The sequence below is a fragment of the Neomonachus schauinslandi genome, chromosome 4 (genome assembly GCF_002201575.2).
Source record: "Neomonachus schauinslandi chromosome 4, ASM220157v2, whole genome shotgun sequence".
NCBI classification, from domain to species: domain Eukaryota; kingdom Metazoa; phylum Chordata; class Mammalia; order Carnivora; family Phocidae; genus Neomonachus; species Neomonachus schauinslandi.
The window spans coordinates 20,800,797-20,824,933 of record NC_058406.1 but is presented as its reverse complement, the minus strand read 5'-3'; the positions used below and the strand labels follow the sequence as shown (position 1 = coordinate 20,824,933).

Below are 24,137 nucleotides of genomic sequence, written 5' to 3'. Positions count from 1 at the left end.
AAAATAAAGAGAGTAAGGTAGACTTCTACTGATGCAGAACGAACGTAAGTTATTAAGTAGAATAAGCAGTTTTCAGAATGTTAAGTATGGCTTAGTGTGCATAATAATAATAATACTGTCTGCAACGTTTGTTACACACCTTGTTTCAGGCACCCTTTGAAGTGCATTACACACATTCCCATATTTCACTGAAACTAAGATATCGTTTATTGAATGCTTACAATTACTTGGACCTGTGTTAAACATTCTGATTTCGGAGATAAAGTCAATGGCTATAATTTCTCATGCATCTAATTTTCCTATCCATCCCCTCCCCTCCCAATCCCACTAAAACTTCAGTAAAGGATTGCATTAAAGCATAAAAAATGGGAGTGGGGACAGTAAATACAACAGAATTTTGCAGGTGGAAAAGCAGAATAATGAGGGTTCTGGCAAACCCAACAGTGCTGAATCCTGGGCCAGAAATCCTGGGTGCCTGGCAAGATCAGTCAGAAGACCATGTGATTTTTGATCTTGGGGTTGTGAGTTCGAGGCCCACACTGGCTGTAGAAATTACTTAAAATCTTTAAAAAAATAATAAATAAATAATAAAATAAAATGATAAAAATTTAAAAAAGAAATTTAGAGCACCAGCCAAGGAAGTGCAATAGCTAAATAAAAGTTCCATAAGGAAAGATTATTTTAAAAAGAGTTGAGGAAATCATAAAATCATTCAAGAACATTTCCCATAAGTTTCCAGATTATCCAGCACAAGGAATGAGAAAAGACCCACCATTAAGACTCCCACTGTGAAATGTCAGAACTCTGTAAATAAAGACAAGATTCTATAAGCTTCTAAGGAAAAAGGAAACTGGTCCCATGTAGATCAGGGATCAGAACAGCTTTGGCTTTTCAACAGCAACACTGGAAGTAGAAGTGAAGGGAGGAATGCCTTCAAAATTCTGAAAGATGATTTTCATCCTAGGATTCTGTACCTGGTTAAACCATTGACACCATCATTAAAACATGTGGATAAAGACATAATCAGATACATGAGAGGTTAAAATTTTTACCTCTTTTAAAAAATATATTTATTTGGGCGCCTGGGTGGCTCAGTTGGTTAAGCGACTGCCTTCGGCTCAGGTCATGGTCCTGGAGTCCCGGGATCGAGTCCCGCATCGGGCTCCCTGCTCGGCAGGGAGTCTGCTTCTCCCTCTGACCCTCCTCCCTCTCCTGCTCTCTGTCTCTCATTCTCTCTCTCTCAAATGGATAAATAAAATCTTTAAAAAAAAAATTAAAAAAAATATTTATTTATTTTAGTAATCTCTACACCTAACATAGGGCTCAAACCCATGACCCCAAGATCAAGAGTCAGCCAGGGATCCCTAAAATTTTTACCTCTAACACATCCTTTCATGAGAAGCTACTGGCAGATATAGTTCACCCAAACTAGAGGGCCAGTGAAGATAAAAGTTATGGGATTTAGCACACAGGAGAGCCAACACAGGAAAGAAGCAAAGGGAATTCCCAAGAAGCTGGAAGGAACATTCTAGGATGAAAACTCTGCTCCGGACATAGAGGGCTACCTATCTAGACTGGAGCACTCGTACTCAAGAGAGACATACCAAAGACAGTTGCATTCAAGAACTCTTAAAGTTGAAAGTATAGAGCCCAGGTGAGCCTGACTCTGATTCTTACCTTCATTCAGCTTGTCTTGACCACATGGTGATGAAGATCCTATGCTCCCCAAACTGGGTAATAGGGCAAGTGAAAAAAGGATAGTAATACCATAGCTTTAGAGCTAAAGACGCTGTTGGCAACCTCTGGCCACGCCAGTGCCCTCCTGCTCCCAGAATCATCCTGAGGGGCCAGTCCCTGAAAGGGGATGGGCTTCCTGACATCAATCATCAGAGTCCTCAGACAGGAAAACAGAGAGTTCAAAGGAACCGGGCCTGGTTTGTTACTGTAGAGATGGTGGTAGTCACCTTTCTAGGCCTTCCTCTCTTGAATTGCTCTTCACAGTTGAATCTGAAGGTTCTTGTAAAAGATCCTCTGGGATAAGAATTAAGAATTTAATAGAATTGGGGTGCCTGGGTGGCTCAGTCGTTAAGCATCTGCCTTCGGCTCGGGTCATGATCCCAGGGTCCTGGGATTGAGCCCCGCATCGGGCTCCCCGCTCTGTGGGAAGCCTGCTTCTCCCTCTCCTGCTCCCCCTGCTTGTGTTCCCTCTCTGGCTGTCTCTCTGTCAAATAAATAAAAATAAAATCTTTAAAAAAAAAAAAGAATTAAATAGGATTAAATATCCCCTGTGCCACATGGAGGGGATGATCAGAGGTGGGCAGGGAGACCTCCCTGTAGGGACCACCAACTGCAGATGACTGAGCTGTATATTGTAAACCAGATTATCTAGATTCTTCTGTTACTTGATATCACTGGCAGGAAAGAGAGGAGGGGAGGAGGGAAATATTATAGAATAAAAGGAAACCTAAAGACAGAAAAACCGAATGTAACATGTTGACCTCTCTTGGATCCTGACCCAAATGAACAACCATAAAAGGACATTTTTGAGACAATTAGGGAAATGTGAATAATAATTGAGTATCATGTGATATTAACTGCTGTTAATTTTGTTAGATAAAATAATAGCATGTTTTTGTTTAAATCTTTATTAAGTTAGAGATGCATACAAAAGTATTTAAGTGTGGAATGGCATGCTATCTGGGATTTGTTTTAAAATTCTCCAGGAGGGGTGCCTGGGTGGTTCAGTTGGTTAAGCATCCGACTCTTGGATTCGGCTCAGGTCATGATCTCAGGGTGGTGAGATGGAGCCCTGCGTCTAGCTCTGCACTGGGTGTGGAGCCTCCTTAAGATTCTCTCTCTCTCTCTCCTTCTGCCCCTCCCCACCCACTCATGTGCGCTCACTCTCTCTCTCTCTCACAAAAAAAAAAAAAAAAAAGTGTTGGGGGACAGAGATGAAATAAATTGGTGAAGTTTTGGTAATTGCTGAAGCTGGGTGATAGGTAAATGGGAGTTTACTATATACATTTCTTTCTTTTTGGGGGTATGTTTGAAAATTTCCATAATATAATGTTCAAAAACAGGGGAACACAATCAGTGCAGAAAATTTATGAATACAGATAAGCAAAAAGGAAAAAATATTATGCATAATCCTACCATCCATTAACATTTTGTAGCTCTTACCATTATATACATGCACACATGTATATATGTATTTTAAAATTGGGATCATACCTGATATATTTAATACTCTCTTTTTCTATTTTATATATCATGAACTCATCCCCATGCATTACATTTTCTACAACAACATTCTACATATACAGTTTATTCTACAGAGTTGCATAGTATTTTACTATGTAATTGTTTTCTATTATTACAGTAGGATATATTGGTTCTTTTGAGGTTTTATTTGAAATTATGAATAACACAGCAAAGGGTATCAGTCTTAATAGTTTTCCTGGAAAAAGTTCCTAAAAGAGGAATGGTTGGGTCAGATCTTAGTTTACTTGTACAAAGTAAAGGTGGAGGACTCACGGTCCTATCAACCACCTTGTGCTTTCATTCATCCTTGTTCTTCTCCTACTTCATTTTGAAATTGTACTCATCTTTATTTTTTATTTTTATTTTTTTAAGATTTTATTTATTTATTTGATAGAGGAGAGAGCGAGAGAGGGAACACAAGCAGGGGGAGCAGGAGAAGGAGAAGCAGGCTTCCCAAGGAGCAGGGAGCCCGATGCGGGGCTCGATCCCAGGACCCTGGGATCATGACCTGAGCCAAAGGCAGATGCTTAACCGACTGAGCCACCCAGGCACCCCTCAAATAAGTAAATAAAATCTTTAAAAAAATAAATATGAGGGGCTCGATCCCAGAACTCAATCCTAGGACTCCGGGATCACGACCCGAGTCAAAGGCAGATGCTCAACCTACTGAGCCACCCAGGCACCCCGGAAAACCGTTTTAATTTGCAGTCCCTCTCTCTATAGGACTCAGACATAGACACGTCCTCAAGGCTGAGCAGGGGGACATCAGACTGTCTTCCCCATGCAAGCTTTTCTGTTCCTCCCCATCAATATAAGCCCACCAAATAAACTCATGCAAATGGTAGGAGCCCTACAGAGCAGCCGCTGAGTCTTAGGAAGGTATGTCTGAAGGCAGCCTAGGTTAAAATCCAGTTCTGCCTCTCACAGCTGTAACCTTGGCCATGTTTCTCTGAGAGCCTGTTTTCTCACCAGTAAAATGAAGACAATAATATCTATCTCAAAATATTGTTAAGAGTTTAAAACACGATAGTTTATGTTTTTAGCACAGTGCCTACAACATAGTAAGTGCTTCATAAATGGTAGTGATGATTATTACCTGCAGACCACCTACCTTTTCAGGCACATCTAATAAAGACTGAATTTCGGAAGTGGGCCCAATCTATGGTCAGTCTGGGACCCACAACAGTATTTTGAGTGATTCCTTAAAAACAGGACACACCTTGTCCTGACAAATGAATATTGTTTACTTCAAAGCTGTCATCACCTTGGAGGCAGTGGGCTTATGCCAGGGATGTTTCCATTCTCCAAGCCATTACTGGGACACCCAATTCAGAAATGTCTGCAGGGTCTATGACACAGGCTCACTGGTAGCAACTCTTCATCTTTTTTTTTTTTTTTGAGTGAGAGAGAGTGAGCAGCAGGGGTGCGGGGGTGCGGCGCAGAGGGAGAGGGAGAGAAAAAATCCTAAGCAGGCTCCATGCTCAAATGTCCAGCACAGAGCCCAATGTGGGGCTTTCTCCCACGACCCTGAGATCATGACCTGAGATGAAATCAAAAGTCAGGGGCTTTCCTGACTGAGCCACCCAGATGCCCTGTAAATCTTCATCTTCTACAAAGACAAATTCCAGTTTTGAAATAATCAAAGGTGGGATGCCTGGGTGGCTCAGTTGGTTAAGCATCTGCTTTCAGCTCAGGTCAGGATCCCAGGGTCCTGGGATGGAGTCCCGAGTCAGGCTCCCTGCTCAGCGGGGAGCCTGTTTCTCCCTCTGCCTGCCGCTCCCCCTGCTTATGCTCTCTCTCAAATAAATAAGAATTTTTTAAAAGTTTTTTTTTATTGTATATAGCTTTTCCCATGCTTTCCCTTATTCTCTCAGCCTGGATTATCAGAAGTGGCACTGTTGAAATAAATATAAAAAAAAAGGGGGGGGTGTCTGGGTGGCTCAGTCAGTTAGGTGTCCAACTCTTGATTTTGGCTCAAGTCATGATCTCAGAGTCATGAAATCAAGCCCTGCAAGGGGCTCAGAGCTGAGCATGGAGCTGCTTAATTTTCTCTCACCCATGAGATCATGACCTGAACTGAAATCAAGAGTCGGGTGCTTAATCAACTGAGCCACCCAAGTGCCCCAGAAGATTTGATGGTTCTTTTTTTTTTTTTAAGATTTTATTTATTTATTTGAGAGAGAAAGAGAGTGAGAAAGAGAGCCCAAGAGGGGGTAGGGTCAGAGGGAGAAGCAGACTCTCTCCTGAGCAGGAAGCCCGACGTGGGACTTGATCCCGGGACTCCAGGATCATGACCTGAGCCGAAGACAGTCGCTTAACCAACTGAGCCACCCAGGCACCCAGATTTGATGGTTCTTAATATTTACTTCCAAATTGCTTTCCAGTAGGTTTTTACTAATTTATAATGCCACTAGAAACACTTGAAGAATACCCATTTCACTGCATCTTAAAAAAGCCCTAAGTATCCAAAAAAAACAGAAAAGCACTTAGTATCACAATTTTAATAAGTTAGGAGGTGGAAAAATATTTCCTCCAAACCAGTTTTGAGGTCAACTGGTTTGACTTCCCCCCTCCCCCACAAAAATCCAAAAAATTATATGAACAATAGCAAAAATTTGTTAGTAAGTGTGTGATTTCTCAAAATAAGTACTTTGAAGGGAGTCACTTATTTGGATGTTTATCTTGATATATTTGTGTTTTTTTTTTTAATTAATCTCATCACTTCACATTTACACCTCCAAGGAAAACACAAAAACAATTTTAGTCAACTTGACAGAATGCCAGTGTGATGACTCATATCCTGTTCACCTCTAGAGTTCAGTGTTGGTTCTATATTGTCAGGCCCTACTTTGCTAAGAACCTGCCACTGCCTAAGGGCATCCTGGACATGTGGGTCAATCTCTCCTTTACGAAAAGGGGAAATCATCTTTTAAAGTGAAAGGAGATTAACCTTTCCTTCATGCTCTTATACCAGCCATACCAGCTAACAAGAAGGGCACAGACAGGGTGGAAAATTCCAGTCACCCTCACTCCCCTACTAAAGAAATGATCTTTTTCTTTTCTTTTCTTTTTTTAAGATTTTATTTATTTATTTGAGAGAGAGAGAGAGGGAACAGGGGGAGGAACAGAGGGAGAAGGACAAGCAGACTCCTCGCTGAGCTCAGAGCCCGTCATGGGGCTTGATACTACAATCCTGAGATCATGTCATGAACCAAAACCAAGAATTGGAGGCTCAACCGACTAAGCCACCCAGGCACCCCATGTTTTGTTTTGCTTTTAATTATTGTTTTTAAGTTACACAAGACATATACATTTGTTAAAAAAAAAAGGGCAAAAACAGCTATAAAATGTACAGCATTATTTCCAACACCAAGAGTAGCTGTTAACATTTTGAAGTACTTCCATACCTTTTCCCCTGTGTATATGTTTTGTAAGTAATAGCTTATCATACACATTATTTTTAAACTTTTTTTCACATAATAATAATTACAGGTTATATCTATAAATGGGACAGGTATAATTCCAAGTAATCTTACACATAACTCATTTAATCCTCGTGATAACTATAAGGAAGGCAATATTAATATTCCCATTTACTGATAAAGAGACTGAGGCAGAGAAGTGAAGTAATTTGCCTAAAGTTAATAAATTAAGCATCTGGAATATTTTTCCATGTCATTAAACTCATTACTACAAATTTTTTTTTGCATGACTGCAAGATATCTCATTTGTGAATAAAGTATCATTTAATTATCCCACCTCCTTTTAGGAGACATCTAGATTATTTCCATTTTTTGGGCTATACACATCACTAAGATGACCAGCTTTAAACTACAACTTTGGGGCACCTGGGTGGCTCAGTCGTTAAGCATCTGCCTTGGGCTCAGGTCATGGTCCCAGGGTCCTGAGATTGAGCCCCGCATTGGGCTCCCTACTTAGCAGGAAGCCTGCTTCTCCCTCTCCCTCTCCCCCTGCTTGTGTTCCTTCTCTCAATGTGTCTCTCTCTGTCAAATAAATAAAATCTTTAAAATAAATAAATAAATAAATAAATAAATAAATAAATAAACTACACCTTTGTGGGGCGCCTGGGTGGCTCAGTCGTTAGGCGTCTGCCTTGGGCTCGGGTCATGATCCCAGGGTCCTGGGATCGAGGACCTTGTCAGCCTGCTTCTCCCTCTCCCACTCCCCCTGCTTGTGTTCCCTCTCTCACTGTGTTTCTCTCTGTCAAATAAATAAATAAAATATTAAAAAAAAAAAAAACTACACCTTTGTGCGCATCCTTAATTATTTCCTTAGGCTAAATGCCCTCAAGAACAGTTGCATCAGGGTGCCTGGGTGTGTCAGTCGTTAAGCACCTGCGTTTGGCTCTGGTCATGATCCCAGAGCCCTGGGATGGAGCCCCAGGTTGGGCTCTCTGCTCAGCAGGAAGCCTGCTTCTCCCTCTCCCACTCCCCCTGCTTGTGTTCCCTCTGGCTGTCTCTCTCTGTCAAAATAAATAAATAAAATCTTAAAAAAAAAAAAAAAAAAGAACAGTTGCATCAATTTTTATTTCCTCCAAAAAGGTGCTCCTTTCTCTATGTTCTTCATGACCTTGAATGTTGTAAATTTTACCACTTTTGTCTATAGCAATGTTTTAAAATTCATTTTACCAGTTCTGAGAAATAAGTTCAAGCACTAAAGCATGAGTGATTTCTCTAGAGTAAAAAAAGCCAGGGTCTAACACCTCCCCTTTTTCATAATCTCCTCCTGTTTTTTACAGATGCTAAACCTTATGGCTTACACACTAACTCATCTCAGAGGAATGAGGAGTGTTAACCTGGGACAAACCAGCTTACAGAGTCAAGATTCTTGTGGCATACAACTCAGCATTCACTAATTCACTCACTCATTTATTAAATAAATATCTGAAAGGTTATTATATAAGTAGTACTAAGCTAGGCAAGGGTCATGGGGTTCACAGAAATAAAATAGAACATTGCTAAATAAAACCCTTAGCACATTACCTGACACATATGAATTAATCAAGAAATCAATATTTATGCCAGGCACTGTGCTAAATGCTCAATGAGTGGATTATTTCATTTAATCCCTACAACAGCCTCTAGGAACTGGGTTCTTTTATCATTCCCATTTTGCAGATAAGAAAACTGAGGCCTAGAGAGGTCTACCCAGCTTGAGCAACATACTTGTGGTGGAGTTCACATTTGAACTCAAGACTCTAGAGTCTTAATCATTACGCTATACTATAAAACTATATATACATACTATAAAAAACTATATAAAAAAACTAAAAAGAAAACCCAAAACAGTTCTTCCCTATAAGAAGCATACAGTCTTGTTAATAATACTGAAACTGAAAACAGCTAACAAGTATTAAGCACTTATATGCCAAGCACTCCATTAGGTCTTTATGCATATTGATCATTTAATTCATATGACAATTCTATGAAGTAGGTATTATTATATTCCTGTTTTACAGATAAGAAAATAGACATTCTGAGAGTTTAACTAACTTGGCCAAGACACAAACAACTATTGAATGGTAGTGTGAGAAGCCAAGATACATAAAGATTTACTACAGGGAGAACATAATGAAATGTGAAACAAAGGATGCTACTTAGTTGCCATCAAATGTCCGAAGTCAGAGGAAAGAGACTTTGTGACCTTCTTGTGGTCCAGGACAGAAAGGGAAAATACTGGCGGCAGTAAGGCCCTGTGTCGAAAGCCTTCACACAGGTTAGTTCACCGGATCTTCTGTGTGATGAAGGTATTCTCAGTTTGACAGATGAGGAAATAGATCCTCTGGGGGGCTGGTGCAACACATAGCTAGTGAATGGCATGGCTAGAATTGGAACCTAGTTGTCGCTCAAGCCTGAGCCCTTAACCACTATCTTAAATGCTTTCCATTGTTTGATCCTGTTTGTTTGTTTTAATCCTGTTTTTTGATTGTGTAGGAATCACATAAGCAGAGATGAGTGGGAAAGGCAAAGAGGATTAAGAAAGATAATACATACGCAAAAGTGTTGATGTATATCCAAGGAAAAGGAAGCAGACCTGCTTGGTCATTCGTCTGGGGAAGGAGACCTTTGTTCATACAAATTTTATGACTAAACAAGCTGTATAAATATCTGTTTCTGCCAATTTAATTGGAGCTATTAAAGACAGGGACTGTATCTTAGCCATTGTTGTAACCCAGCATTCCTAGCATAGTGCTTAGCTTGTAGTTCCAGCAGAGAGGTTGGAAAAATAGGGAGTAGTCACACTGCATAGATCTCTGCATGGCAATTAAGGTAGTCCACAATTCAAATATCCTAAACAAAATAATAGGTACTCAAATCCAACAGGGTATTTAAAAGATAATATCATGATGCATTGGAGTGATCCCAGGAATACAAGGATGGCCCAGTAGCAGACAGTCTGTCAATATAATTCACCACATGGATAGACCAAAGGGTAAAAATCATGTGATTTTTTCATATACTTAATAGAGACATTTGGTGCAATAGCATTAAGATCAGGACTAAGTCATGGATGCTCATTATTACCACTAGTGTTAGCTAGTGTATTGGAGAGTCTGGCCACTTCTTTTAGACAAGAGAAAAGTGAAAGAGATATGTACTCTCTCTGCTTGCCACTCTTGCCGATGATATGATAGTCTATATGGAAAACACAACATAATCAGCAGGCAAACTATCAGAACTATAAAAGAGTTATTAATCAAGTTTGCAAGAAATCATCTTCAAAAATCAATAGTCTTCTTCTATACCAGGAATATTTGCCTTAAAAATGTAATAAATAGATAACATGATCTATAATAGCAACTAAACTAGTCTATGGCAAGGATCAGCAAGCTTTTTCTGTAAAGGGTCAGATAGTAAAGAGTTTCTGCTTTATGGGCTGTGTGATCTCTGTAGTAGCCACTCAATTCTGTCATTGTAGTACAAAAGCAGTCATAGACAATATTTAAATGAATGTGGATATTCCTATAAAACTTTATTTACAAAACCAGACAGCAGGCTGACCTGCATAGGTGTAGTCTGCTGACTCTTGGTCTACAGAAATTGGCCTAAAAGCAATGCCTAAGAAGTTTATTAAAACATTTTTTCAGCGGTGCCTGGGTGGCACAGTTGGTTGGGTGTCTGACTCTTGGTTTTGGCTTGGGTTGTGGTCTCGGGGTCTTTGGGGCATGGGATCGAGTCCTGTGTCGGGCTCTGCATTCATCATGGAGTCTGCTTGGGGCTCTCTCTCCCTCTCTCTCTGCCTCTCCCCACTGCTCGCTCTCTCTCAAATAAATAAATAAATCTTAAAAAAACCTTTTTTTCCCAACTCTATTCAGGGACATGAAAACCTGAATAAATGTCATAATTGGGATAACCTCAGCAGTGTAATTCATTTGTTTAATATTCAGAGTGACTACCAAAGGTCAGACGTTGATTTGAGTGCTAGGGACATAGCAAAAAACAAAACAAAGCACTTTTCTTCACAGATCTTATAATCTAGTAGAGAAGCAGTAAATAAATAATCTTAAGTTGGACAGTAATAAATGCTATGAAAAAATTAAATAAGATAAAGAGAGAGTGATGGCGAGTGAGTGTGCTACTCAGCATGGTCAGGGAAGGCTTCTCTGACATTTTAGCAGAGACCTAAAAGAGGTGGAGAAAGCCTGCCACAGTGAATTACGGGGAGTGTTTCAGGCAAAGATGTCAGTTCTCCCCTAAATTAATCTATATATATATTCAATGAAATTTCAATAAAAATTCTAGTAGTAATGGTGAGAAACTGAAGCTTATCCTAAAATGAATATGTTAGAAATAAAAATAAAAATGATACAATAAAAAATAATAAAATGAATACGATAGAATAAAGGTCTATGGAAGCTAAGTCTATTTTGAGGGGGAAATAAAAGTCGGGCTACCTGCCCTACTGGTAGAACTGGCTCTACGACAAAGCCTCAGTAATAAAAACATTGTGTTGCTGGCACTGAAATGAAGAAGAAAACCAGTGGAATAGAATGGAGAGTTTAGATAGAAAGAAAGTATATACACGGGAATTTAATATGTGATAAAGGTGGCTCACAAAGCATTAGAAAGACTGTTTTTTGATGGTGACAGAAAACCAAATTCACCGTATGGAGGAAAAAAAAAAATCTGGATTTTTACTTGAAACTATGTTAAAGGTGGATTCCGATTAAAGACCTAAGTATCAGAAATTAAAACTATAAAGCTAAAAAGGAAAAACTGTTACCTTTGGGTAAATAAAGATTTCTTAAACGAGACTCAAATCATAATGTCAAAATTTAGGGCATCTGCTTAACTAACAACATCACATCACAGACAAAGTTAACAGGAAGGTGACAGACTGGGAGAAGGAACTGTGACTTTTAAAACAAACATGGAATGTCTAAAATATATATGTAATTCCTACCAACAAGACAGGAAACCAAATAGAAAAACAGGCAAAGGATATATACACTTTAGTTTCACATACTAAGAAGTCTATACAATGTCATATATAAAAAGGCATATATATATTTTTAAAGATTTTATTTATTTATTTGAGAGAGAGAATGAGAGAGAGAGAGCACATGAGAGGGGGGAGGGTCAGAGGGAGAAGCAGACTCCCTGCTGTGCAGGGAGCCAGATGAGGGACTCGATCTTGGGACTCCAGGATCATGACCTGAGCCGAAGGCAGTCGCTTAACCAACTGAGCCACCCAGGCACCCTAAAAAGCCATATTTTTAAAAGGCTCAAATTTGACTTTAACCAGAGAAATGCAAATCAAAACAGCCAAGAGCTGCCACTTGACATCCTCCAAACTAGCCAAATCAGAAAGAGGACCTGGGTATGAATTCTTGTGCTGGTAATAGGAATGCGAAATAGCAGAGCCAATCTGAAAAGACACCTGGCAATGTTTGGCAGACTCGAGCATGCTCACATGTACGGTTCAGAGGAATATTCCACCTCAATCTACAAATTTGTTTATTGTAGCACTTTCTATGGTAATAGAGAGTTGAGGGCAAGCTAGGTTTCCATCCTCAAGGGACTGAATGGGTAAAAAACATGGATGGATGCAAAGTGGAGATGTGCCAGAATTCTGGAGTGAGAAGGAGTGGAAATTCAGGCTCCACCATTTACTAATTCTGACTTTGAACAATGGAAATAGAAAATTTGAGTAAATTCTTTGTCTTACTCTCATCTATAAAATGGAGGTTAATAATATCTACCTCATAGGGCTATTGTAAGAAGTATGCGAGTTAAAACATTTAAAGCACCTGCCATGGGGCACCTGGGGTGGCTCAGTCGTTAAGCGTCTGCCTTCGGCTCAGGTCATGGTCCCGGGGTCCTGGGATCGAACCCCACATCGGGCTCCCTGCTCAGTGGGAAGCCTGCTTCTCCCTCTCCCGCTCCCCCTGCTTGTGTTCCCTCTCTCACTGTGCCTCTCTGTGTCAAATAAATAAATAAAATCTTAAAAAAAAAAAAAAAAGCACCTGCCAGAGTTAAGCACTACTCAAGTAGTAATACTCCTGTTGATATGAAAGCACACGCAAGTTGGAAGTTATGAGATAGGTTTATAGGGGCACCTGGGTGGCTTAGTCGTTAAGCGTCTGCCTTCGGCTCAGGTTATGATCCGCCCCCGCCGCGGGATTGCGCCGCATCGGGCTCCCTGCTCAGCAGGAAGCCTACTTCTCCCTTTCCCACTCCCCCTGCTTGCGTTCCCTCTCTTGCTGTCTCTCTCTGTCAAATAAATAAATAAAAATCTATGAGGTAGGTTATATATGGCAACAAGAACATATCACAAAAGCAATGTTATTTTTATTTATTTTTATTTTTTTTAAAGATTTTATTTATTTATTCATGAGAGAGAGAGAGACAGGCAGAGGCAGAGGGAGAAGCAGGCTCCCCGCGGAGCAGGGAGCCTGATGCGGGACTCGATCCCAGGACCCTGGGATCATGACCTGAGCTGAAGGCAGACGCTTAACCGAACTGAGCCACCCAGGCGCCCGCAATGTTATTTTTAAAATATATTTATTTTTTTTAAAGATCTTATTTATTTATTTGACAGAGAGAGAGAGTGCACAATTTTTAGCAAACCAAACTTTCTTCAATGTATTAAAAACTCTAAAAGTATTAAAATGAGCAACACATTTATCCCACTAAGAACTGTTACTTGAAAAAAGAAAAATATTGGGGCATCTGGGTGGCTCAGTTGGTTTAATGTCTGACTTTGGCTCATCTGGGTAGCTCAGTTGGTTAAATGTCTGACTCTGGCTCAGGTCATGATCTTGGGGCTCTGGGATCAAGACCCCGTGTTGGGCTCCTCGCTCAGCGGAGAGTCTGCTTCTCCCTCTCCTTCTACTTCTTCCTCTTCCTTTCTCCTCCTTCCTCTGCCTCTTCCCCCACTCGTGTTCACCCTCCCAAAGAAAGAAAAATATTAAATTCAAGTGATAAATGGGAAAAAATTTTATAAAAGCTCTTTATAAATTGATAAGATGAATAATCAATCAAGAAAAGGCAAGTCGGGGCGCCTGGGTGGCTCAGTTGGTTAAGCGACTGCCTTCGGCTCAGGTCATGATCCTGGAGTCCCGGGATCGAGTCCCGCATCAGGCTCCCTGCTCGGCAGGGAGTCTGCTTCTCCCTCTCCCACTCCCCGTTTGTGTTCCCTCTCTCGCTCTGTCTTTCTTTGTCAAATAAATAAATAAAATCTTAATAATTAAAAAAAAAAAAAAAGCAAAGGCAAGTCACATAAGAAAAATAATGTCCAAAAAACATAAAAAATTTCAACCTCACTGATGAGTATTTTAAAAAGAAAACTTGTGGAGTGCCTGGGTGGTTCAGTCATCTGCCTTCAGCTCAGGTCATGATCTCGGGGTCCTGGCATCGAGCCCCATGTCAGGCTCCCTGCTCAGTGGGGAGACTGCTTCTCCCTCTCCCGGTGCCCCTCCCTCAAGCTTTCGCACTCTCTTTCCCAAATAAATAAAATCTTAAAAAAAAAGAAAAAGAAAAAGAAAACTTGGGGCACCTGGCTGGCTCAGCCGGTAGAGTGTGTAGCTCTTGATCTTGGGGTCTTAAGTTCAAACCCCACATTGGGCATAGAATTTACATAAAAAATAAAAGAAAAAAATAAAAAGAAAATTCAAACTAGTTACCATTTATCATCAAATGGGAAGAACAAGTTTTCATAGTCACACCCAGTTTTGGCAACATTTTTGGGAACATCATTTACAGCTGGTGGGAGTGAAAACTGGGACATTTCTGGAAGGCATTTGGCAATGAATGGCAGAAGTCTTAAAATAGTGCATACTCTGACTCAGCAGTTCCCTAGAATTTACCCTACAGAATAGTCATAGATGTCAACAATGATTTTACTAAAAGCACTAGCATTACAGAATTGTTTTTTTCTTTTTTTTTTTTTTAAAGATTTTATCCATTTATCTTAGAGACTCTGAGAGCAAGCATGGGGGCAGGGGGAGGGGCAAAGGGAGAGAGAATCTCAAGCAGATTCTGCATCCAGCAGGGAACCCTACCCGGGGCTCAGTCCCATGACCCCAAGATCACGACCTGAGCTGAAACCAAGAGTCAGATGCTCAACAGACTGAGCCACCCAGGCGCCCCTAGAAGATGTTTATAAAAGCCAAAAATTGGGAACAAACTAAAAATCCCGAAGTAGGAGAATCAATGAAGTTATGGAAAATCCACACAATGGGATACACATAGCAATTATAATTATCAGTATTTACAAATGATCTCTGCTGATTAATATCTGTATAGTTCAGGGAAAGCTAATTAATCTCTGCCTCAATTTCCCTATTTAAATGAGGTTTTTTGTTTTTACAGAACACTATAGCCTAATCTCCTGAAAAGGTGTTAATGAGAGATTAAACAAAAAAAGAAGGGTATAAACCAGTATATACAGAATATTTTATAAAATAAATATATCTCATATATATAAATTTATAAAAATAAAGACTAGAAGGATATATACCAGAATAGAAATAGCCTATCTTTTGAATAATAGGATTACAGGTTGTTTTTATTTTTGTCTGTATTTAAAAATTTTTCAACAAACGTGCTACTTTGGTTAAAGGTAAAAACTATCACCTCTATCAGAATTAAAACTAAAAACTGCCATTTTTTTCATTCCAACTGGTAGTGAGTCCACCCCAAATTAGTAGGGTGATAAAGAATTGGAATCACAGGGCGCCTGGGTGGCTCAGTTGGTTAAGCGACTGCCTTCAGCTCAGGTCATGATCCCAGGGTCCTGGGATCGAGTCCCGCATCGGGCTCCAGGGAGCCTGCTTCTCCCTCTCCCACTCCCCCTGCTTGTGTTCCCTCTCTCGCTGTGTCTCTCTCTGTCAAATAAATAAATAAAATCTTAAAAAAAAAAAAAAAAGAATTGGAATCACAGATGTTTCTCTTCATAGCCTTTATTACCACACAATACACACTCGCAGTCCCTACTTTACAAACCTTATACACAAATAGCAAAACAATTAAAAGATCTTCCTTTCTAAAAGCTAATTTATTCCAGTTTCCTCTCTTTATACAGAGGGACTGGATAGATTCTCTATGTTATCCTAAGCCTTTAATTTGGAAAGGCTGTCACAAAGGTGAACTTGCCCCATGAGGAAAACAGTGTAAAGAACCAGCTAAGTCCTCACTGTCCTCCTTTCTGGGGGAAGAATGTCTGGCTGGCAATGGTGAAATGGGGCATTTATAACATCTTCTTTTTTGTAACAGGTGAGGAAAGGCCCCAGTGGCAGACAGGCTGTCTTAGTCACATGAGCCTCTTGGGATCTATTTTCTCTAGGTGAACCAGAGGTTTCAGCTGCTCAGCAAAGTTCCTCATGTCATCAGAAACCATGTCCTGCCCAGCTGGTGCAACGACACTCAGTTCCACAAGATAGGAAAGTGACAAGGCCTCAGTGCTGTCTGTGTTTCCTGGGACCAGGATGCGGAAGATCTTATACACCATAATCTTCATGATACCCTTGCGGAACAAGTGACCCTTGGCGACAAACTCATGGTCCATGCGGAATCCCATTTCCATCAAGAAGTCAGTGAGGTTCTCAGATGTTGCAATGTCTACACAATTTCGCACCAGGGCATGGCGGTTCTTGTCTCCCATTTCCGGCTGTCCCAGGTAGCGCAGATGCCAGGGTGCCCCTCCCCTATCCATAGAACGCCGGGCCCTTAGAACAAATGGACTAGCCTGCTGGCCCTTAAGGAGGAATACCATCTCATGGTCAAGGAAAGTCTCAGGTTCCATGTTGTCACATAAACCCCGAAGGCGGTGGATGAGGCTTTCCAAACTGTGATCTAAAACACTTCCTGAAGAAGGAAAGAGTACTGTTGAGTCCCATCTTTCACTTTGGGTACTGGGATTAGCAAAAGATTGAAAAAACTTAAATGAAAAACCAAAACAGTTTAGTGCAGTGTTCGTAAAGCATAGGTCTTGTACATGAGATGTCAGAGGGGTTATGCTGCCAAGGTACTAGATAACATTTTGAGAAAGTTAATCCCTTTTCAGTTTTTTTTTTGCATTGTCTTACAACTAAGAAAGTCTTACTAGAAAGTCTTTAGGCCTTCCCTAAATGCTAATCGCCAACGGGCTCTGGGCTCAGAGGCTTGAACAACCATAGTATCTATCCACAATAATAATAATACTCTTGTCATTTATTTGAAAAATTATCTTCTATTTCCAGCAACACAAGTTTTTCATCTATAGATTATAACATTTCCTTTTTATGTAACATATTTAAGTAAAAGAAAATGAAATGCTCCATAGAAATACACTGATCTTTGTTCTCCTCTAATTCATCCTCCTAGCAGCATCTGACCTGGTTACTGGATTATATCCACCTTGAAATCTATTCTTCCCTTCGCATCTGGGACACAACTCTTCTCTTAGTTCTTCACCTAACTCACTGACCATTCCTTTTAAGTCTACTTTGCTGGGTCTTTCTCATCTTCCCTAAATAGTGGAGGACCCTAGGACTCAATCCTGGTCCTCTTTATCAACAATCTCTTCCTCCCAAGGTGACCTAATTTGGTGCTATGGCTTCAAATATCATTTATGCCCTGAGGACTCCCACATTTATCTCATGAACTACAGACTCATATATCCAACTGTCTCTTCAGCTTCTCCACTTGGATGCCTAACAGACATCTTCATCTTCCTATGTTCAGTATCCAACTGTTGGCTTTTCCTCCACAATCTTATTCCTCCTGCAGTCTTCTCCATCACAGTAAATGGAAACTCTCTGCTTCTAGTTGCCCAGGCTCCAAACCATAGAATCATCCTGACTCCTTTCTTTCCCCCATATCCTATATCCAATCCATACTTTTAAAATATATGCAGAATCCAACCACTTCCCACTTCCTCACTCATTTCCATCTAGTCCAAGTCTCCCTCATTTCTTGCCTGGTTTTTGCAATAGCCTGCTTCTAACCTTGCCTGCTTCTTCTCTTTTCCATACACCAACCAAGTGGTCTTTTAGAATATATAGGCAGATAATGACACTCCTCTCCTCAGAACCCTCCAATGGCTTCCTGTGTCATTCAGAATAAATCCCAAAGTCTTTACCATTGTCTACAAGGCCCTATACATTGTGGTCTCTGCTACCAGTCCAACATCATTTCCTTCTACTATCTCCCTAGATCACTCTCCAGCCACAGTGATCTTCCTGTTGTTTCCTGAAAATGCCAAGTATTTGATAAAGTATTTCTCTTCAGGGCCTCTTCCCTTAGTCCTACACTTAGAAAATTTTCCTCACCAGTATCTGCATGCCTCGCCCCATCACTTTCTTCAGGTCTTTGCTCAAGTATCACTTTATCAGAGAGGTCTTTTCTGATCACCCTAAATAAGACAGTACATCTCCCTCCAATCTCTTTCCACCTCCCTGCTTGAGTTTTCTTTAGCATTATCACCTCAATTCTTTAGTCATCTTTCAATGTATCAATTGTATATTGATACTTTACTCATCTTTCTTCCTCCACTGCTGATACTCCAATGCTAGGAACATATTCAAATATGTACTGAATAAATCTGTTAAAATAAATAAGAGTATATATTGTTACTATGGTAAATATTGACAGTGAGACTCAAAGGACTGAATTTTTGGAAATGGGGAACGTTGTAGGAAAAGCAACAGATCAGATCCCAGTAATCATAGGACAGAAGATCATGGGAGCAGGGAACAAGTCCTACATTCAATACATTGTACCCTATATTCAGGATAGTATCAGACATGTGTTTGTTCATTTCTCATTTTTTTTTTTAAAGATTTTATTTATTTGGCAGAGAGAGGCACAGCGAGAGAGGGAACACAAGCAGGGGAATGGGCTGCCTAGCCCATTCCCTGCCAAGCAGGGAGCCCGATGCAGGGCTCGATCCCAGGACCCCAGGATCATGACCTGGGCCGAAGGCAGATGCTTAACGGACTGAGCCACCCAGGCGACCCTGTTTCTCAAACATTTGAGGAGCTTTGTGAGTGTTGGTTCATTTAACCTATACTTCTTGAATGCTATTCTAGGCACTATGCTAGGAAGTAGGGGTCCATGCTCTAATGGAGATTACACTTTAGTGGGGGAACCACAAAATAAGTAAGTAAATAAACAGAAATACAAGGAAATAAAAGGGGATGGGATAGAGAGCAATTGGTGGGGGTGGAGAAGAGAAGACCTCTCTGAGGAGCTGGAGTCAGAAAAGGTCTCCTTAAGGGTATGCAACTGAGCTGAAAACTGAAGGATCAAAATGAGATGGTTATTTGAAGAGCTGGAGAAAAGTACTGGGCCAGAGGGATCATCAAGTGCTAACGCACAGAGGCAGGAAAGGGCCTGGGGAATTAAAGAAAACAGAAAGGTATCAGTGTGCTTGAAGTGCTGTGAGCGAGAAGGAAGATGAGAATGAAGTGAGGATTTAGCCTGGGCCACAGCAGTGTAGGACTGACATACAGTCCATGGTGAAGGTGGACAGCTATGTGTGCCACACTTTATTTTCAACAAAACAGGGAAAGACACGACTGGATTTACATTTTCAAAGGATCATTCCAGGAACACTGGTATGGACTCCTCATCAAGACAATTGCATGATACTTGATTGCATCCTGTTTACAAAATACATTTTGGGGACAATAGGGGAGAAACTTTTGAATATGGACTAGATGTTAGGTGATATCAGAATATATTACTAATTTTCTTAAGATAATAATGATAGTATTAAGGTTATGAAGAAAAATATCCTTGTTTTTTAGAGTTGCATACTGAAGAGTTTAGAGGTAAAATGTTAACGAGGTCATAAAATTTTCTTTAAGAACAGCAAAAGAGGGGTGCCTGGCTGGCTCAGTTGGTGGAGCAGGTGACTCCTGATCTTGGGGCTGTAAGTTTTGAGCTCAACGTTGGGTGTAGGGATTACGTAAATATACAATCTTAAGGGGTGCCTGAATGGCTCGGTCAGTTAAGCGTCTGACTCCTGATTTGGGCTCAAGTCATGATCTCAGGACTCTGAGATCAAGCCCTGCGCTGGGCTCTGTGCTGGGAGTGGAGCCTGCTTAAGATTCTCTCTCTCCCTCTTCCTCTTCCTCCCCCCCCCTTAAAAAAAATATCTTAAAAAAAAAAAAGAACAGCGAAAGAAAAAAGATGAAGCAAATATGGCAAAATGATACAAACTGAGGGCGCCTGGGTGGCTCATTCGTTAAGCGTCTGCCTTCGGCTCAGGTCATGATCCCAGGTCCTGGGATCAAATAAATAAATAAAATCTTTAAAAAAAGATGACCTGAGCCGAAGGCAGACGCTTAACAACTGAGCCACCCAGGCGCCCCTAAATAAATAAAATCTTTAAAAAAAATGATACAAACTGAAATCTAGACGATGGAAATGGGACTGTTCACTATATTAGTCTCTATTTATGTTTGAATTTTTAAATAGTAAAATAATTTTTTAAAAAGATGACTACTAGGGATGCCTGGTAGGTCCCCTGCAGCAGGTACTCCTTCATATTAATGGTGCCTCCAGTGACAGGCATCATGGTGACTGCAGGTGCCTCCATTGTGTCTGATTAAGCTGAAGACAACAGAACTGGTTTCCAAGTCCCCAGTCAAGTAAAGCACAAGAAACACCTGAAGAAGTGTTACATTGTTACCAGACTCAGTTGGTAGAGCATGCAACTCTTTTTTTTTTTTAAAGATTTATTTATTTATTTGAGAGAGAGCATGCATGGAGAGGGGCAGAGGGAGAGGGAGAGAAGCAGACTCTCCACTGAGCACAGAGGCTGACATGGGGCTTGATCCCATGACCCTGAGATCAGGACCCGAGCTTAAATCAACAGTCGGACGCTCAACCAACTGAGCCACCCAGGCACCCCGAGCATGCAACTCTTGATCTGAGGTCCTGAGTTCAAGCCCCACGTCGGAGGCACAGAGTTTACTTAATAATAATAATAAAAAAATAAAAAGATAACTACCTGTTGGTGTGGGAAGAGACAGAAGTGGAAACAATGTAATAAGTAAAAGGTTACTAAAGTAGTTTTTTTTTTTTTAAAGATTTTATTTATTTTTCAACAGAGAGAGAGAGACAGCGAGAGAGGGAACACAAGCAGGGCGAGTGGGAGAGGGAGAAGCAGGCTTCCCGCTGAGCAGGGAGCCTGAGGGGGGACTCGATCCCAGGACCCTGGGATCATGACCTGAGCTGAAGGCAGACGCTTAACGACTGAGCCACCCAGGCACCCCACTAAAGTAGTTCAAGTGGGGGATGATAACCAGGGTGTGGCACTGCAGTTGGAGAAAATACATATTTAAAATACATGTTGGAGGGGCGCCTGGGTGGCTCAGTCGTTAAGCGTCTGCCTTTGGCTCAGGTCATGATCCCAGGGTCCTGGGATCGAGCCCCGCGTCTGGCTCCCTGCTCCGCAAGAGGCCTGCTTCTCCCTCTCCCAGTCCCCCTGCTTGTGTTCCCTCTCTCACTGTGTCTCTCTCTGTCAAATAAATAAATAAAAATCTTAAAAAAACCCCAAAACATGTTGGAAGTAAAATGAATAGGACTTAGAGATGGACTAAATGTGGGGGTAAAGTGAAAAGCAGATATTGACTCCTAAATGCTTGGTTCATGCAACTGGTGAATGATAGTGGCACTTACTGGGTTGGGAAAGACTGGAGAGGTAGCTTAAGAAGTAAAAATTAATAACCTAATGTTGTTCATATTAAGTTACTAAATGGATGATCTGAATTAAAGTCTAAACTCTTCCACAGGGGCGCCTGGGTAGCTCAGTGGGTTAGGCAACTGCTTTCAGCTCGGGTCATTATCCCAGAGTCCTGGGATCGAGCCCTCTGTGGGGATCCTTGCTCAGCAGGGGGCCTGCTTCTCCCTCTCCCTCTGCCTGCAGCTCCCCCTGCTTGTGCTCTCTCTCTCTCCCTATCTCTATCAAATAAATAAACAAAATCTTAAAAAAAAAAAACAACAAAAAACAACTCTTCCACAAAACATTATATGACCTCCTGAAAATCACTACCCTCTCTGGATCTTGAGTTTTCTCATCTGGGCAAGTTGCTTTACTTGTTTCCTTTTTTAAAAATTTACATTCCTTTTATTTTCTTTTATTTAACCGACTGAGCCTCCCCCCCCGCTTTACCTGTTTCCTGATCTATAAGATAGAACTAATAACAGTATCATAGAATTCTTATATGATCCAGTAATCCCACTTCTGGGCATATATCGAAAATTCAAAGGAGGATCCTTAAGAGATATTTGCACACCCATGTTTGCTGCAGCAATATTCATGATGACCAAGAGGTGAAGCCAAATGACAGATAAATAGATAAAGAAAATGTAGTATATACATAAATGGAATGTTATTCAGCTTTAAAAAGGGGGATCCTGTCATATGCTACAATAGGGATGAACCTTGAGGACATTATGCTAAGTAAAACAAGCCAGTCATAAAAATACAAACACTGTATGATTCCACTCATATGAAATATCTAGAGAAGTCAAAAACAGAAACAAAGTAGAAAGGTGGTTGCCAAGAGCTGAGGGGAGGGGAAAGGAGCAATTAGTGTTTAATGGGTATAGCGTTTCACTTCTGTAAGATGAAAAAGTTCTAGAGATCAGTTATACAACAATGTGAATATAATTAACACTACTGAACTGTACACTTAATTTTTTTTTAAAGATTTTATCTATTTATTTGAGAGAGAGAGAATGAGAGACAGAGAGCACGAGAAGGAAGAGGGTCAGAGGGAGAAGCAGACCCCCCACTGAGCAGGGAGCCTGATGTGGGACTCGATCCCGGGACTCCAGGATCACGACCTGAGCCGAAGGCAGTCGCCCAACCAACTGAGCCACCCAGGCGCCCAACTGTACACTTAATTTAGTGTTATGTGTTTGTGACCATAATTAACGTTTAAATTTTTTAAAAAAATTGTTGTCTTTTGAGTGCCAGAAATCATGCAGGCTACCTTTGTATAACAGCCTCTCATCCCAACAGATGATGAACAGAAAGAGGAAAACAGGTCATCCAAGTTGCCTGGTTCACTTACCCTGCAGCAGGTACTCCATCATATTAATGGTGCCTCCAGTGACAGGCATCATGGTGACTGGAGGTGCCTCCATGGTGTCTGATTAAGCTGAAGACAAAAGAACTGGTTTCAGAGTCCCCAGTCAAGTAAAGCAGAAGAAACACCTGGAGAAGTGTTACATTGTGAATACATTAGAGGGGCAGAGAAACAACAGATCTGCTTGTGTCATTCATCCATTCAAACTTCTTGAGTAACTGCTATAGGCCAGTTTCAGGAACTGATGATACATATGTATAAAAAGGAGTCGTGGTCCTGGAGTTACAGCATAATCTTCTAGTTTCAATGTCTGAAATCTCTACAAGTTTTCTGTGCAATCTTGAGGAAGTCATCAAAACTGAGACTCAATGTCCTCCTTATAAAATGGGGCCAACAATATTTAACCCCCAAGACTTTGTGGCTTGGACATGTAATAACATTCAGAACTGAAAGGTGACTTGAGACTTTGTCTACTCTTCCATTTATAGATAAAGATACTGAGACTCGGAGAGGGGCCCAAGGACACACAGCAAGTCAGTGGCAGAGCTTGAATCAATCTAAAATTTGGGCATTCCGCCTCTCTGAAAACGCCTTTCAAAGAGAGGGTGGCGAAAGCGTGAGGTTCTTTTAAAAGGATGGTTCAGGTCCCCTTTGGCCAACATCAAAGACACGTACCCACTTACACTAGAAACACGCCTCCGAGCGCACTCTAGTCTCTTCTCGTAAAGTGGGTAATATATCCACCCCACCACCTCGGAGATTTTAGAAACAACGATCCCCCAGCCCTAACGTTAAAGCCCTCTGGAGAGCGCAACACCGCCTTCTCGTCTTTCCACTTCCGGCAAGAAACGGACGTCACGTAAATCTTCGCTGGTGCCCCGCGACGTAAGGGTGCCGAGAAGGGATAAAATCCCCCTCTTTGCAGCCTCGCAAACATAAGCGCATGCGCGGGACGCAAAACGCTGTATGGAAGATGGCGGCCTCCCTTGGAGGGTCCCCTGAGATTTACCGGGCGGCTTGACGTCATAGGCCGTCCTCTAGGAAAATATTTTTTTCAAGTTTGACGATCTGGAATGTTTTTGTTTAGGAAAGCTCTTGAAACTGACAGGGGCAATAGAAAGCCTGGGTCAGGGAGTTGCGGAAAACAGGGAAGGGGAGACTTACAAAACGGACTTTTTGTTGGATACATAAGGGTGAAAAGACACACTTTACTGCGAAGCATAATGTTCTGAACAATTAGGAACTCAGCAATACACTGAATATTTGTTCACCTTACTGTATATGTTTTACTTAATTTGAAAATATAGGGAGATAAGTAAATTCAACAAAT

At 41.0% G+C, this 24,137-nt stretch overlaps 1 protein-coding gene across 1 annotated transcript; it reads right to left on the bottom strand.

Moving 5' to 3' along the window:
* Positions 1-15,673: 15,673 nt before the first annotated feature.
* MED18 (mediator complex subunit 18) lies at positions 15,674-23,650 on the bottom strand. The gene is made up of 3 exons (XM_044913925.1): positions 23,491-23,650; positions 22,793-22,935; positions 15,674-16,589 (listed from the first exon to the last, which is right to left on the bottom strand). The coding sequence occupies exons 2-3, from the start codon at positions 22,863-22,865 to the stop codon at positions 16,036-16,038; spliced, it is 627 nt and encodes a 208-aa protein (XP_044769860.1). The 5' UTR covers positions 22,866-22,935; positions 23,491-23,650; the 3' UTR covers positions 15,674-16,035.
* Positions 23,651-24,137: the final 487 nt, after the last annotated feature.

Bases quoted from the DNA above. Each gene is read 5' to 3' on its own strand.
- MED18 (XM_044913925.1), bottom strand. From the start codon at position 22,865: ATGGAGGCACCTCCAGTCACCATGATGCCTGTCACTGGAGGCACCATT. The intron at 16,590-22,792 runs GTAAGTGAACCA...TTCCTTCTTCAG, and splicing joins GATGGAGTACCTGCTGCAGG to GAAGTGTTTTAGATCACAGT.